This window comes from Danio rerio, chromosome 11 (assembly GCF_052040795.2).
Source record: "Danio rerio strain M-AB ecotype USA chromosome 11, GRCz13ab, whole genome shotgun sequence".
Classification (NCBI taxonomy): domain Eukaryota; kingdom Metazoa; phylum Chordata; class Actinopteri; order Cypriniformes; family Danionidae; genus Danio; species Danio rerio.
The window spans coordinates 33,594,830-33,610,000 of record NC_141031.1 but is presented as its reverse complement, the minus strand read 5'-3'; the positions used below and the strand labels follow the sequence as shown (position 1 = coordinate 33,610,000).

The 15,171-nt window shown below is 36.1% G+C and overlaps 1 protein-coding gene across 5 annotated transcripts in view; it reads right to left on the bottom strand.

Annotated features, from left to right (window-relative positions):
• cacna1ab (calcium voltage-gated channel subunit alpha1 Ab) overlaps positions 1-15,171 on the bottom strand; it is a 278,990-nt gene that overhangs the window by 197,960 nt on the left and 65,859 nt on the right. For 3 of the 5 annotated variants that reach the window (XR_015502049.1, XM_087272738.1, XM_087272744.1), the window contains exon 3: positions 12,310-12,585. Coding sequence is in view for 4 of the 5 variants with exons in the window: in XM_087272738.1 (XP_087128864.1) it covers positions 12,310-12,585 (276 nt within the window). In the remaining variant the exon portion in view is untranslated. Of the gene's footprint in view, positions 1-12,309; positions 13,780-15,171 lie in introns of those variants that run through there. The other 2 variants (XM_087272743.1, NM_001328708.1) reach the window with 2 other exon arrangements.

Below are 15,171 nucleotides of genomic sequence, written 5' to 3'. Positions count from 1 at the left end.
AAACCCACACAAACACACATATATACAGTAAAAGTCATAATTATTAGCCCCCTGTTTATTTTCCCGCCGTTTTTTGTTTAACAGAGAGAAGTTTTTTTTAACCCATTTCTAATCATAATAGTTTTAGAGAACTTACTTCTAATAACTGATTTATTTTATCTTTGCCATGATGACATTAAATAATATTTGACTGGATACTTTTCAAGACACTTCTATACAGCTTAAAGTGACATTTAAAGGTTTAACTAGGTTAATTAGGTTAACTAGGCATGTTATGGCAATTAGGCAAGTTATTGTATAATGATGATTTGTTCTGTAGACTATCCAAAATATATAGCTTAAAGAAGCTAATAATTTTGTCCCTAAAATGGTTTTTAAAAAATTAAAAACAGCTTTTATTATTGCTGAAATAAAACAAATAAGACTTTCTCAAGAAGAAAAAAACATTTACAAACATACTGTGAAAATTTCCTTGCTCTGTTAAACATCACTTAGGAAATATTTAAAAAAGAAAATTAAAATCAAAGGGGGGCTAATAATTCTGACTGTATATGAAAAAATGAGGGTGAGTAAATAACTTTTTTGTGAACTATCCCTTTAAAGCAGTGCTAAAAAGCTGAACTGTGTCTTTAACCATAAGGCACAGTTAACTAAAGAGGGAACCATGGGAGCTCATAAGGTGAGAGTTTCCTTACAGTGACAACGGTGACACTGAGGCCATGCAGCAACTCTGGACTCCAGCCAATGGCTCGTGTCCAGCGCATCATGCCAGACAATAGACAGAACTCTTGAATGTCTGTGAATGATGAGGGTGATCGCTGCCCACAGAAACAAAAACACAATCTTCAAAGCAGCTTAAGCTCAGTCAGAAGCAGCTATGACATGCTGTCAATTACCCCAAACAAGAATTTGGACTCTGTCAGTCCATTGCTAGGGAAAAATTAACAAAAACCGTATTTACAGCCGTGCAACTGAAGCCTTTGTGGCAAGGTATTCTGAGAGGTTAAGGTAGAGGTTTACTTTTGTACTGTGTATTTGTCTAGTGTCCTTTCAGCCGATTCGAATGTTATCACTCAATTGAATGGTGTTATCAGTGGTTATTATCCATCCACATGGTTATTCAGCTATAGATCATGTATGGCTGAGGCCGGAAGTTAATGAGAATTATTTATATTATTTATTATATTTCCCATTAATTGTATTTTATTAACATCTACCCCTACCCAAACCCTAAATCCAACCGTCACAGTAATGTAAAAACAGATCTGGATCTGGAGTCTTCTCTATTAGTATAGCTAATTAGCCATGTTGATGGATGATAACAGCCTTCTGAGCCTACCAGTAGGTGCAGAAGGCCCCTACTGGCCCATATCTATCAGCTTATAACCACTGATAATGTCTATTCAGTCAAGTGATAACATTCGAAGAGGGTGTTCCTTTTGTAGGTGGAGTTTCATATTGTTAATGTAAATGCAAGGTATTTACAATAAATAATCCCTGTATGCATTTATTTTTTCCAAAATATTACATAAAAATGAAACATGTAATTGAATATTATTGTGAAACATTATTATCATTTAAAATACATTTTTAGTTTAAGATATTTTAGCTGATTTGTTTTTTTATTTCAGTTGTTAGTTTCACATTACTCTCATTTAATTTGCTTAAATACACTGCAAAAAATGCAGGATTCCACACAATTTATTCATGCTGTCTCAAGACAAATTGATTAAGTTAACTTAACAAATTTAAGTGGATTGAACATAAATCAATTAAGTTGTTATAAAAAAAACTCGAGAATTTTGTTGTTTCAGCTCATTTTAGATTGAACAAGCAGCAAAATATTATTTTAATGTAGAATTTAATATTGAAATGTTTTTTCTAATTATTTTATATTATTATTATTATATATTTCTAATTATGATATTATTTTATTATTATGTGTTATTATTTATTCATATTATTTTTATTAACATAACTTATATACCCTAAAATCAAAGTTTGTTTTTGTCATAGAAAAAGAGTGTATAAATAAATAAATAAATAATGACTTTTTTCTCAAAACTTTTCCTCACAAAAGTCACTTGCAACATAGGCTCATTCTAAAATTGTAGCCTTATTCAGAAGATTGCGAATTATGTAGCCAGAAGTACATATGGCAGCATTTCATCTTTAAAACGAATGCTAGGGGGCGGTATGACGCCGTTCCTTTTCGTGCCTACTAGCTGACCGCTTACCTCCGTAAGGATGGATTTCCCGATATTACTAGTTTGTCCAATTACTGTAGCTTGCAATGTATGTCAGCAAACTTGAGATGCAGAAAGGAGTTGACCACGACGACGAGGTTTGATTCAAGGTATAGAAGGGTTCCAGAATGTGGTAAAATCTGAAAACGTGGTAAAAACCAGACGAGGGCTTTTCTTTTTTTGGATTGCTTTTTACAACTGTTGGTTGGGTTTAGGGAAGTGGTGCGGCGGGTCAATCGGTGCTTTTGAAAACACTATTGGTTGGATTTAGGGAAGGGGGAAGGTAGGTAAGTCGATTGGTCAGTCAGTCAATAAATCAGTCTGGATCAGTCTGGATTTACATGAGAACAGCAGGCACGAATGGCACTCACAAGAGAAATTTGAGATCTCAAAAAGCACACAGCGCCCTCTGGTGAATTCATGAAAACAAAAAGTTGCAAAAAACTTAGCTCCTGGGACATTTTTGGTACTCTTTAGAAATGTATATAGCAGGATGTTTCAGAATGAGCCTGGGTTGCTCATTTTACTTTCACTTCCATCGATTTTTCACAATTTTAACTTTTTAAAATAAGTTGATAAATTGAAATTATGAGAAAAAAATCCCAATACTGACACATCCAATCCTGACAAAAATATTGTTACTTTTAAAATGAAATCTGAATTCTCTAGAAAAAAAAGACCCAAGTTTTAAATAAACTCACAATTAAGAATTTATAATATGCTAAAAATGTCAAAATGTGCAAAAAGTGGTCAGAATTGTGAAATAAAAAGCTCAATTAAACGTTTTATTTACATGGTGGGAACAAGTTCTTACCACTATAAGACAACAAAAAAAACCAATAAAAAAATTCAAGATGGCATATAACACTGTTACAGTATATTTACTTTAAAGTTAGCATGAGACGACAGCAAAGAGAGTCTAAATGCAAAAATGGAACAAATGATCATAATTAGTAAATATGCAAGCCTATAACAATATATATCATCAAACGTCTCTAGAGATCTCATCAAGTGACAACAGCTAATAGCACAGTTAAGCTCAAATCTGCTGAGATCCAATCAGCTGCTACCTGAGGCCAACCAGCTCTCAGTGTGCTTCAGCAAAGCATTATGGCAGCGGCAAAAAGGTCATGACCCCAAAGCTTTCTTAGACTCGCTTCCTCCAAAAAGAGGGACAACAGCATCAGCGGGACAACAAAATTAATAATAATATTAATAAAAAAGACCTTTAAACAGCAGAGGGTACCTAAAGGTTACAGCAATAAGGAAGGAAATGTCCAACTGGGCAGCCAAAAAAAAGAGTATTTCAATATGAATATGTGTAGGAGTGTGTGAAAAGGGAAAGAGAGGAAGAGTGCATGTGTGTCTATGGGAGTTACACAATAAGTCATTGTAAAGTGTATTAGGACGTGTCCTTACTCTTCGAGATGCACACAAACCCTCACTGGGAATGAGTGATATGGTTTGGAATACACCAGTAAATATTCTGTGCAAAGAATATTAATCGCAAGTGTGCCCAATTCACCTCATAACATCAATCGAAAGCTTGAAACAACTTATTTTTAAGATTGTTTCATACGCTGTTCAAACTGTTTGTGGATTCCACACAATCAATTTCTGATGGTACAACATGAAGGAATTATGTTAGCTTAATAGTTTTGACAAACTTAAGTGGATTAAACATAAACCAATAACGTTGTCAAAAAAACAAGAATTGTGTTGTTTCAGCTCATTTTAAATAATTAGTTTGAACCAAACATCAGTGTATAACAGAATAAGAAATAAAATGTGCAATTTTGCAGAGCACACTATTAAATGCCTCTGTCAATTGGCATTGCCTTACATATTCATTCATTCATTCAATTTTTTTTTGGCTTAGTCCGTTTATTAATCCGGGGTTGCCACAGCGGAATGAACCGCCAACTCATCCAGCACGTTTTTACACAGCGGATGCCCTTCCAGCCGCAACACACACTCATACACTACGTACAATTTAGCTTACCCAATTCACCTGTACCGCATGTCTTTGGACTGTGGGGGAAACCGGAGCACCCGGATGGAAACCCACGCAAATGCAGGGAGAACATGCAAACTCCACACAGAAACGCCAACTGAGCCGAGGCTCAAACCAGCGACACAGCAACCTTCTTACTGTGAGGCAACAGCACTACCTACTGCGCCACCGTGTCAAAATAAATAAATTAATAATAATAATATATTATTCTTACAAAAACAACCAGTATGGATTGAAAAACACGGATAAACTATATATCGTCACAATTGTTTGTTAATTGTGTTCATGTTTTCTCAGTTTAAAGGATTAGTTCACCCTAAAATGCTAATTCTGTTATTATTCACTCACCCTCGTGTCATTACAATCGCCTGAGACCTTCATTTATCTTAGGAACACGAACTAGGATATTTTAGAAGAAATTCAAGAGCTCCCTCATCCTTCATGGATAGGAAAGGTCTTGAAATGTCCAGAAAAGGATCCAAAAACAATATATTCATATATATATGACAATATATGTCAATATATTCTGACTTTAGTGGTTCAACTGTAATTATATGAAGCTCCAAGAACACTTTTCTACACCAAAAAATCAGTAAAAACAACTTTGTTAGTCAATATCTTGTGAGTCAAGATTATGGTGAGTATTTACTACACTATAAAAAGCGATTAGTTGACTTCAAAAAAGATAGTAAACTCGTTGCCTTATAATTATTAAGTAAACAAACTATGTGCATAATTATATAAGTTAAGTCAATGGGTTTGCTGACTTTTTTAAGTAAAGTGAACAATTGCTTTTTACCAACCTAGGCTCATTCTGAAAACGTACCACTATACATTTCTGGAGATCGCGAAATACATTCTATGGTATGTTTTTTTACAGTTTTTGAAACGATTGACCCGATACGCGCCGCGAGCTACTGGACAAACTAGTAAAAGCTGTCCATATGGAGATAAGCGGTCAACTGGTAAGTGTGAAAAGGAAAGCCGTCATACCTCCCTGTAGCTTTTGTTTTAAAGATAAAATGCAGTCATACATGCTTCTGGATACATAATTCATGATCTCCAGGCATGTAAATAGGGCTACGTTTTCATAATGAGCTTATGTTGCTTTTTACTGTGTACACTCTCAGAAATAAAGGTACGAGAGTTGTCACTAGGGTGGTAGCTTTTCAAAGCTACACATTTGTACTTAAAGGGACCATACTGCTACCTCAAAAGTATACATTAGTACCTAAAAATTGTAAAAGGAACACTTTTGTACTTTTTAGGTACTAATATGTACCCTTAAGGTATTAACATTGACCTTTTAGGAACAAATTTATACCTCTTGAAAAGGTACCCTCCCAGTGACAGCTTGTGTACCTTTATTTCTGAGAGTGTATGAACAATAAGCTACTTGCATGACTCTAATGACGGTAAATATATGAATAATATGTCATATATGCTTATAGTAAACACTCACCCAGACCTGGAGAGATGATATTGTGAATAGAGCTGTATTTACAGTGTTTTTAGGAACAGAATGATGGAATGTTTTGAAAAGTCCTTTTCTGGATTTGAACACTCCTTTTTGGGACTACTGCTGTTTATAAAGGTGTCTAAAATGTACTGGAAATGTACGAAGAGGTTTGGAAAGACATTAGGCTGAGTAGTTTTCATTTTGGGGTGAACTGAAGACCTTTAAGTGTTTCTGTATTCCTTTTACTCAGCTATGTCTACTTCTGTGATGCATTTGTGGAGTTTATGAACAATAGCGCCTTCTAGCGATCAGTATGAATTAAACAGATATTGCACCCTAAATATGGTTAAATATGGTTAAATAATGGCATAACATAGTTAGTTTTACTGTGGATCAGTCCATATCGCCCATCCCTAACACATTCACAGACCATAAGATGTTTCTTTTGCTCAAACTATCTCCAGTCTGCACTGCAGCAGAGTGCCAGATTGTGTTCTCTAGCCAGAGAAGAGCAATGGATTTAGTGTCTGGTATCTGGCGAGCGTGTGTGGGTGTGCGAGTGTGTGCATGTATCCATTTCTTGTGTGTCTCTATGATTGCACAGTGGAGCGTGAATGTGCCACATGGTGTGTGTGTGTGTGTGCGTGTGTGTGTGTGTTTGTGTTTGTGTGTGTGTGTGTGTGTGTGTGTGTGTGTGATGCCATAGGCTGGTGCTGAGTTCTGGCCCGGTTCCTTTTTCCTTTGGTCTCCTGATGAGACTGATCCTACAGAACAGGTGTCACTGTTTTAGCTGCCATAGTGCATGTGCTTCTTGTCTGTGTGTTTGTGTGTTTGATGCCACAGGCTGTGCCGCCCTACCAAGTCTCCACTCACCCAGTAAAGATCCATGCACTGAATGCTACCGCTCATTCAGCTCGGACAGGAGGCCGCAGTGTGAAACAAGTCGAGTCTTTTACAAACCCCTGTTCTGCTGTTAAAACACGTCACTACCACCAGCCATGCAATGGATACACATGTAGAGAGTTTATATATGTGACCGCGCTGTTATGCTAGTAACATAAGGTAATGAAAGCATACCTTATAAAGCATGAAGGGTCTATTGACCCATCGCTAAGCCACACCCAAAAACTGCCATCCACCATTCGTTAAACAGGCCAAAGCGTTGTACATATGGATTTTGCTAAAAGTTTGGACAAGGTGGTGGAATTTTTTCCATTATAAAAAATAATAAAAACCCATAAGGAGAAATCGCTTCCAAGCGGAGCTAAGTTGGTTTTCTTTCGATATTCCTGACACATTCAGTGATAGACGGCAATTACTCACACACCTCTAACCCTAAAAAGATCTAAACTGTGTTTCCTACAAAAATACAAAGCAGGTTATGTTTCCCAGCTGTCTTTTTCTTTTTTTACACTGGATATTATGAGCACAACTCCGTTTAAGCCCTCACCAGAGAAGTCATACTAGTAGCAATCATATTTCCATCTGTTTCAAGCTACGAATACTTGAAATTACATATCAACAGAACAAAAAAAATCCTATATATATATCCTATAAATAGGAGCTATGTTTTTTTGCAGTTTTTATTTTCGCAAATGAACTAGAGGCCGCTGAGTTCGCTTTTTCAGATCTTAAATTTCTCTCGCAAGTGCCATTCGTGCCTGCTATTCTCACATAAATCCTTCAGAGGTCGCTGACTGACCGACCAACCAGTCCCCTCACCCACCCCCTTCACTAAACCCAACCAATAATGTTTTAAAAAGCACAGATTGACCAGTGCCCACCCATTTCCCTAAAACCCAAACGACAGGGTTTTGAAAAGCAATCCAGAAAAAGAAAAGCTCTCATGGTTCATTTTACCACATTCTCACCCTGTTATTTACTTGTTTATTTTATTTTTTGCCTTTTTTTTTTTTGTCTTACTTGCGTTTTTTCCAGAACCGTTCATTGCCGGACTCGAACTTCATCGTCACAGTCAACTCAAACCCACCCTCCAACCTACGCGACGAGCCACTGGACAAACTAAAAACAGTGGGAAAGCCGTCCATACAGTGATAAGCAGTCAGCTGGTATACGAGAATAGGATTGGCGTCATACCACCCCATAGTGTTCATTTTAAAGACGAAATGCAGCCATATGTTCGTCTGGCTATTTTAATTTGTGATCTTCAGAAATGTATATAGGGCTTTGTTTTCAGAATGAGCCTATGTTTTTAATATCATACTTATTTTTATCTTTTGATTTTGGGTCAAGTTAGACAGATCAAACCTGTCTTATTTAAAAATCTCCGGCTCTGTAAAAAAAATCCTGCCTTAATTCTTTAGTTGAATCGAATTAACTTTTCTTGGTATCTCAATCAAACTGACTAAAAATATTAAGTTAAACTTTGTATGCTCTAGATCATGAGCTTGGCCTTTCTGATGTTATCTTTGTCCGAATGGCTACAAATCCATTTCACTTGCATCACACATGCACGTGCAGATCCACGTGCAAACACATGCTTCCAAAAGGCCAGAAACAGGTGCACCTCTCCAGATCACTCTTTTTCCGTTCTTTTACTGTTTCCTCTCACATGCTCATGCCCAGTGAGTCCAACAGAACCCCAGGAAGCTCCACCACCATACAGACAACAGAGAGAGTGAGCAGATGGTCTAAGAGAATCAGCGAGAGAGAGAGAGAGAGACGGAGAGATGGTAAAAGGAAAGGGGAGGCGTAGGAGCATCAGAATATGAGCGACTTTTTTTTTCCTTTACTGGCGCTCATACAAGCAAAGACTTTATAAACTCATCATTCCGACAGAGTATTTTTAAAACAGTCTAACACCTCTACCATCGCACTGTTTTACCAAACCATCAGATCTCAGATTGAAAAAGAAGTCAGCCGATAAACTGAGCTAAGAAAAGTTCTTATCTGGACTAAAACTAAATGGTGACAGGAGAGGATTGTGATCTCAAAAGCTGTACAGCTATTAAAAAAAGCTTTTCCAAACTCAACAGAAAGTTATGTAAAAATTTTCATAATAATGTTGAGTGTTAGTAATGTCAGTAAAGCTGATATTTATGTAAATTATCTAAACAAATGGCAGTCTGCCAATCAGAACAGAGCAATAGAAAAAACACAACTGTCTGAAACTTTTTGTGATGTTCAGAAGTTTATGCACAAGATGAGGAATGGTTTTAGTTTATTGTTCCAGGGTTTTACCAAGTTAAATGTAAGACTAAAGCCATTTTTAAGACCATTATGGATGAAACTTAGGGGTTAAATGCTAAAGACGATTTTTAAATATCCCAGTTAGAAAAGATTGTCACTTGCTCTATCAAAAGATATTCAAATTTAATAATTTAATAATACAATAATAATTTTGTTTTAATATTTTATATTAATTTTCAAATATATCCTTTCACATACACTATAACCCTTACCAAAAATAGAACAACACGTAGCTGTCAATTACTTCTGTGTACAATAATAAAAAATGTTATAATAAAAATATAGGTCAGGTCAGAATCCTTAGCAGTAAATAAATGGGGAACTTTTAAGCAAATGTTGCAGCAAGGAAAGTCATTAAATTCTATTTTTAAATAAAAAGTTAAAAGTTTTATTGAGATGGATTGTCGATAATTGTATGGGTGTTAATAGCCAGGTTGTGTAGCTAATATACATAAACAAAGGAAAATTAAGCCTGTAAAAAAAAGATTTAAGTCTTACAACACAATATTTTAGAACATTTTAGACTTTAAGGCCTAAAATGTAGCTTTTGAGATTTAAGACGTTTTAAGATCACTGGATACCCTGGTTTTCCCTTATGCCAAAAGTTGCAACTTCAACTGCTGGGTCTTTTAGTTTATTTTCAGAAACCATTTCTCGGAAACACTGATCTGAAAGTAGCTTTCAATGTAATGAAGTTGCTAAACGCATTCATTTCAGATTCAAGAAATTTTTCAAGAAATAGTTCACTCAAAAAGCATAATTCATCATTTTTTCACACTGAAAAAAAATTATTTAAAGATGATTCCTTGGATTTACCGATTTGTTTTTACGTTAATTGGTTATAAACAATTTATTTGGGGTGAATTTAAACAGACAAATCAAGTTTAACATTACTAAATTTAATTTGTTTACATTTAATCCATATCCATTGTTTGCAACATTTTTCCAAATATCACTTTTTTCAGTGCGCATCATTTTGTTGCAAAACTTTCCTTTTCTAAATGCAAAATACTAAATGTTTTTTGGGTTGTTTTTTTTTTCTTTCACTTTTTGACTTCAGTATATTGTGTTCTGAAGAAGATGTTTTAAAATACAGTTTTGAAATTACAGGAATTTTGATAAATATTTTTATAGAAACCTTTCAGTTTAAGAATTAATTGTAACCTTATTTATAAAGAGTTTAGAAAGAGCAATACAGAAGGGAGTGCAAAAGCAATAATTTTGTGAGAGTGTATTCACAATCTTTGTTCTGTTTTTGGCAAACCTGTATTTTTTTCTGTATTTTTACACAAATGCTATATTTTTTAAATGTTTCTCTGATTTTTTTTAATCCATGCACTGACAGCCAATGGGGTCCACAAAATAAATACATACAATTTTCGAAACAGCATGCAAGTACAGTTAATGAGGTGGATATGATAACAGTTAATTTTAACTGAAAATAAAAAATTGACTTATTCCTAAGGCAATTATCCTCTGACACCTGAACAAAATGCAAATATGCTATGTATATTTCATATGTTTTGTCACTGTATTTATTTTAAAGTTTCAGTTTACCCAGAAACCTGTTAACACTAAAACAAATTATTCATTGGATTGACTCATTTTTTAAGGTAATTGGTTGCAAACAATTTGCTTAATTTAAACAAACTAATTAAGTTGAAGTTACTAAATTTAATGTGTTTGTTTAAATTCAGCCCATATAAATTGTTTGCAACCACTTGCCTTAAAGGAGATTACTAAATCCAATATTTTTTTTCAATGCAGTGTATTGACCTTATTCTGGCAGAAAACTGACAAACTACTCGCTCTACAAACAAGTGTGTTCATGACTATACAGATGAAGCAGAATTATATGATAGGAAAATATCAGTTTGCAACATCAAGCAGCATAACGAGCTGTTTTTAACATCCAAAATAAATGGAAGTGAACGAGACCGGAAGTCTCAAGCCAAACAGATTCAAATGACTGTGCCCGCTTGTACATGGAGAATAAGGTCAACTGATGAAAGCAGTCATACATGAATGTAAGTGTCAATGTAATGTTCAATTTAAATTCCTAAATTACTAAAATACAATACATTTGGGTAATGCAACAAAGTGCACAAGATAGCAGAAAATCTAAAATGGAAATATTCACCCAAGAACAATTATTCATCCATTTGCTATTGCAAATGTGCATGACTTTACACAAAGTTTTGAAAATGATGACACAATTTATATTTTCAGGAAATAATCACATCAGTGACTTCAAACAACATGCTTTTGATCCCACATCATCATCATCTACAATCCATGAATACCTACAGCATTTTTAGACATTCAGACCTCAGTTCGCAATACTGCACATGCAGCGCTGAATGTCTGAGCTCTGGGTCTCAAAACACTTTCTTCAAACCTCCTGTTTCGCTCTGCTATGCTCTGCTCCACACTGCAAGGCTCCGCTAAAGCTCATATGCTGACATCAGCAGCCCCCTCCACACTCACAGCAGCACTCAACAGTCACTCGCACACACTCCACCAATCCTGACCAGCGGGAAACCACGCACACCCACGCAGCCTCAGGCCCCTGAACACAGACCTGGACACGCAACACATGCTTACACATGGATATGAAAACACATGCACATCAGGCCTACCTCCACAGAGGGGACAAACTTAGACCACCCTGAGGACAAGCATCTTCACATACCACTTTAAAACCCATGGTTCACTAAGAAGCAAAAGGGTGGGGTGCAATCTCTTAATTATGGATATTTATCCTTAGATAGATGAAGAAACTTTTGTGCAAGTGAAAGATTCCACTATCCTGAAACTATAGGTTCCAAAACAGAGCTTTTGCAGAGATTACACAGCTTTTAAAAGGTACATTTTATTCTTAATAATAATATTTTAATATTCAAGAAAACCTTTTGTGATTATGAAGAACTATTTGTGGAATGTGAAAGTTCTACGGATGTTAAAGATTCTTGGAATCATTGATGACAATAAAGAACCTTCATTCTCAGTAGTGCATGGCTGTTCAGAGGTCTTAATGGAACCACTGATGCAAATAATGAACCTCTAATTTAAAATCTAGCGTTAAAGCACTTTTTTATTTATATTTTTTAAATGGCGTACCCTGAGTAACTGGAATACTGGCTCTTAGTCTGTATCAGCATCTCAAATGAATTACAAATACTAATCAATAACACAATTCAATACCAACAGTATTAATATGCTCTGTGATTAATTATAAAGAATAAAATAAATGGCTTACATTGTCGATAAGGAGGCAGCATTAAGCAGGGTCCAGCAAAGGACCAATCACCACCATGTAAGATATTATAAATCTGTACCTGTTCCCAGAGGCCCTGAGATCTGGATTGAGTAAAGGATATGGCCATTCGGTGATCTTTTTGGCGTATTTTCTCACTATGTTGTCTTCACTGAAGAGAAAGAGAGAGCGGTTGACCGTCAGGCAGTTCTGTCGGACCGGGATAGGGTTGTAGATGGCCATGGTCCGGGCTCTCTGGGCCATCGATTGCTTGTACATCCTCTGGGCCCCTGGCGGGCCGCCCTGCCTGCTGCCGCCGCGGCCGGGTCCCCCCTGACCGGAGCCCCCGCCGCCGCCGCCGCCGTACCTGGCCGGCACTTCGTCTCCGAACCGAGCCATTCTGTAGACACCAAAAGCCAATCGTTACGAAGCAGCCGAGAAGGGGGTGAAGTCTCAGGGTGACAACACCACATTACACCCCATCCGCCTCAGCACAGAGCACACAGACATTCAGATCTGATCTTCATGGCTAAGAAATGTCCATAAAGCACCAAAGATCAGTGTGTGAGAGAGTGTGAGTGTCAGGGGCTCAGATAACGCGACTGATGGATAGATGGATGGAGTATGTTCTTTCAGTGGTGCAGTCAGCTCAACAAACAGTCAAACAAATAGTCAAAACATAAAGAGATAAAATGTCGACGGATTCTCTTCCTCAGGAGGGTGGGATCCACATTTTAAGAAGTATTTCTCGTCTTGACAGCTCGGTGTGGGTCGTCATGCCATTTGCAAGGTGTACACACAAATCCTTTTAGCATAATTGCGTTAATACATTACATGCAAATTGGCATCATCTGTATTAGATCTAATGCGTCTTTTTCGAAAGTTGCATTGTCGTTTTATTTCTGCACATCCACGACGGAAAAAATAGGGTAGAAAAATGGCTAAAAGCTTTCAATAATTAATTTATTTTTGAGGCATCCGCAATGTTTGGTATACTATGGCAATACTCAGCCTGCCCTCCGCCAAACTCTCGAATTACACTCGCAAATGCAGACGACGGGTCACGGGGCTTCCCCAAAAAATCCACACCTCGGTGACATTTGTTGATTTTAGTCATTTAAGTTTATCTGCTTTTTTCAGAGCCATATCGGTCCGGTAGGGTGGGCGTGAGCGCGCGCTGGCAAAACAAAAAACACCATGTCAAGATACAGTGATGATCTCTCGCGGTTTCTCCCTCAATTTCTCCCTAAAACAGTTATCATCTATACTCCAGAACTCGTAGACAAATCCAAGACGCGAAAAATCCGACGGTGGTCGTTGCAAGGAGCATCGTCAGTTTTGGAGAGGCGCCGGAGCGCGTGGATTGAAGCTCGAGCTCGCATCTTCTCTGGAAACCGAGAGGAACCAAAAGGCACCCATCGCCTAGAGCCCCTCAAAAAAGCTCCGCTTCGGGTTTTTTCCCCTCACTGTCGCCTCGGCTGACGACAAGTGATTTTTTCGGCTAAAAGTTCGATTTCTGGCGGAGAAAACGAAACGGAGACGCGGGGTCTCGAGCGCAATCCTCCTCAGATCAGCTGGCGGGTTTCGAGCATCTGATCAATTTAACGCTCGTGCTCAAGCCTTGCAGCACATGACGCGCGTCCCCGTAGCGATTCGCGTTTCCTCCAGCTCACTCCTCCTTATGGCCAAGACAAGACTCAACCGAGCTCTGCGTGCCATTTTGCTTCTTCTCGCAAACTGTGTGAGACCAGACATTATCCAAAGGCGATGGATGGATTCAGAGCTCTCAATACGCATTTTGTCTGAGTCATACACCTTGCCGGAAGAGGGAGTGTGTACTTGTTGACCAAGTATGGATTTGTGGGGACTCTACTGTCACATTTTAAACCTTACTATAATTAATCACTATGACACATAGCAAATTGTATTACATTTATGGACTAAAACAAGAATCAACACAAAAAAACATTACAAACCTTAAAGGATCGCGTTTTAAATATTTTTTTTCTGCAAGTAATTTAATTATGTTATGCTATTATATCAATATTTTGAAGCAATTAAATATGCAAATGCATTCATTAAAAAATGTGGAAACCATATGATCCACATCCCAGCTGCTTCAGCAAAACACTGCACTAAAATAATATTACTGATAACTAGAAATTATAAATGTTATTTTATTTATGCATACAGAAAAATACATTTATTGTTTTATATTTGTTTCTGAAACACCCACATTTCTCTCAAATAAATAAAACAGTATATTTACAACAGTAAAATATTAATAAAAGGTAATATTAAAATATTTTTAAAATCATGTAAATTGATGGCATGTGACATGAAATTATGAATATATATATATATATATATATATATATATATATATATATATATATATATATATATATATATATATATATATGTATTAAGTTAAGATAACTCAAACTGAGGAAACCAATTGCGACAGTTCTGAAACCAAATAGTGAGTACTCAAACTTATATACTTATACTATATATATATATATATATATATATATATATAAATATATATATATATATATATATATATATATATATATATATATATATATATATATATATATATATATATATATATATATATATTGAGTCATATACACATATATCACTTGTGTTAATATCGTCAAACATTTAGAGTATTATTAGTAACAAACATTTAAATTATCAAACCGATATGAGTTAATAGAATTGATATGATAGATATGAGTCCAAACAACAATATACTGTTACTCAAATGGTTTGGTATTACTTCAAGCATTAAGTTAAGTTAACACAAAAACTGAATTAATTCATTTACAACTCATTCAGCATGAGTTCTGCTTGATATAATCAGTTCATGAGTTACCATAAGTCTTTCATTAAGTCAAAGTAAACTAACTTATTTCATTTAGTGATCTTCCCTGTTTTACATTGTACATTAACATTTAAAAAATACAGATATATACAG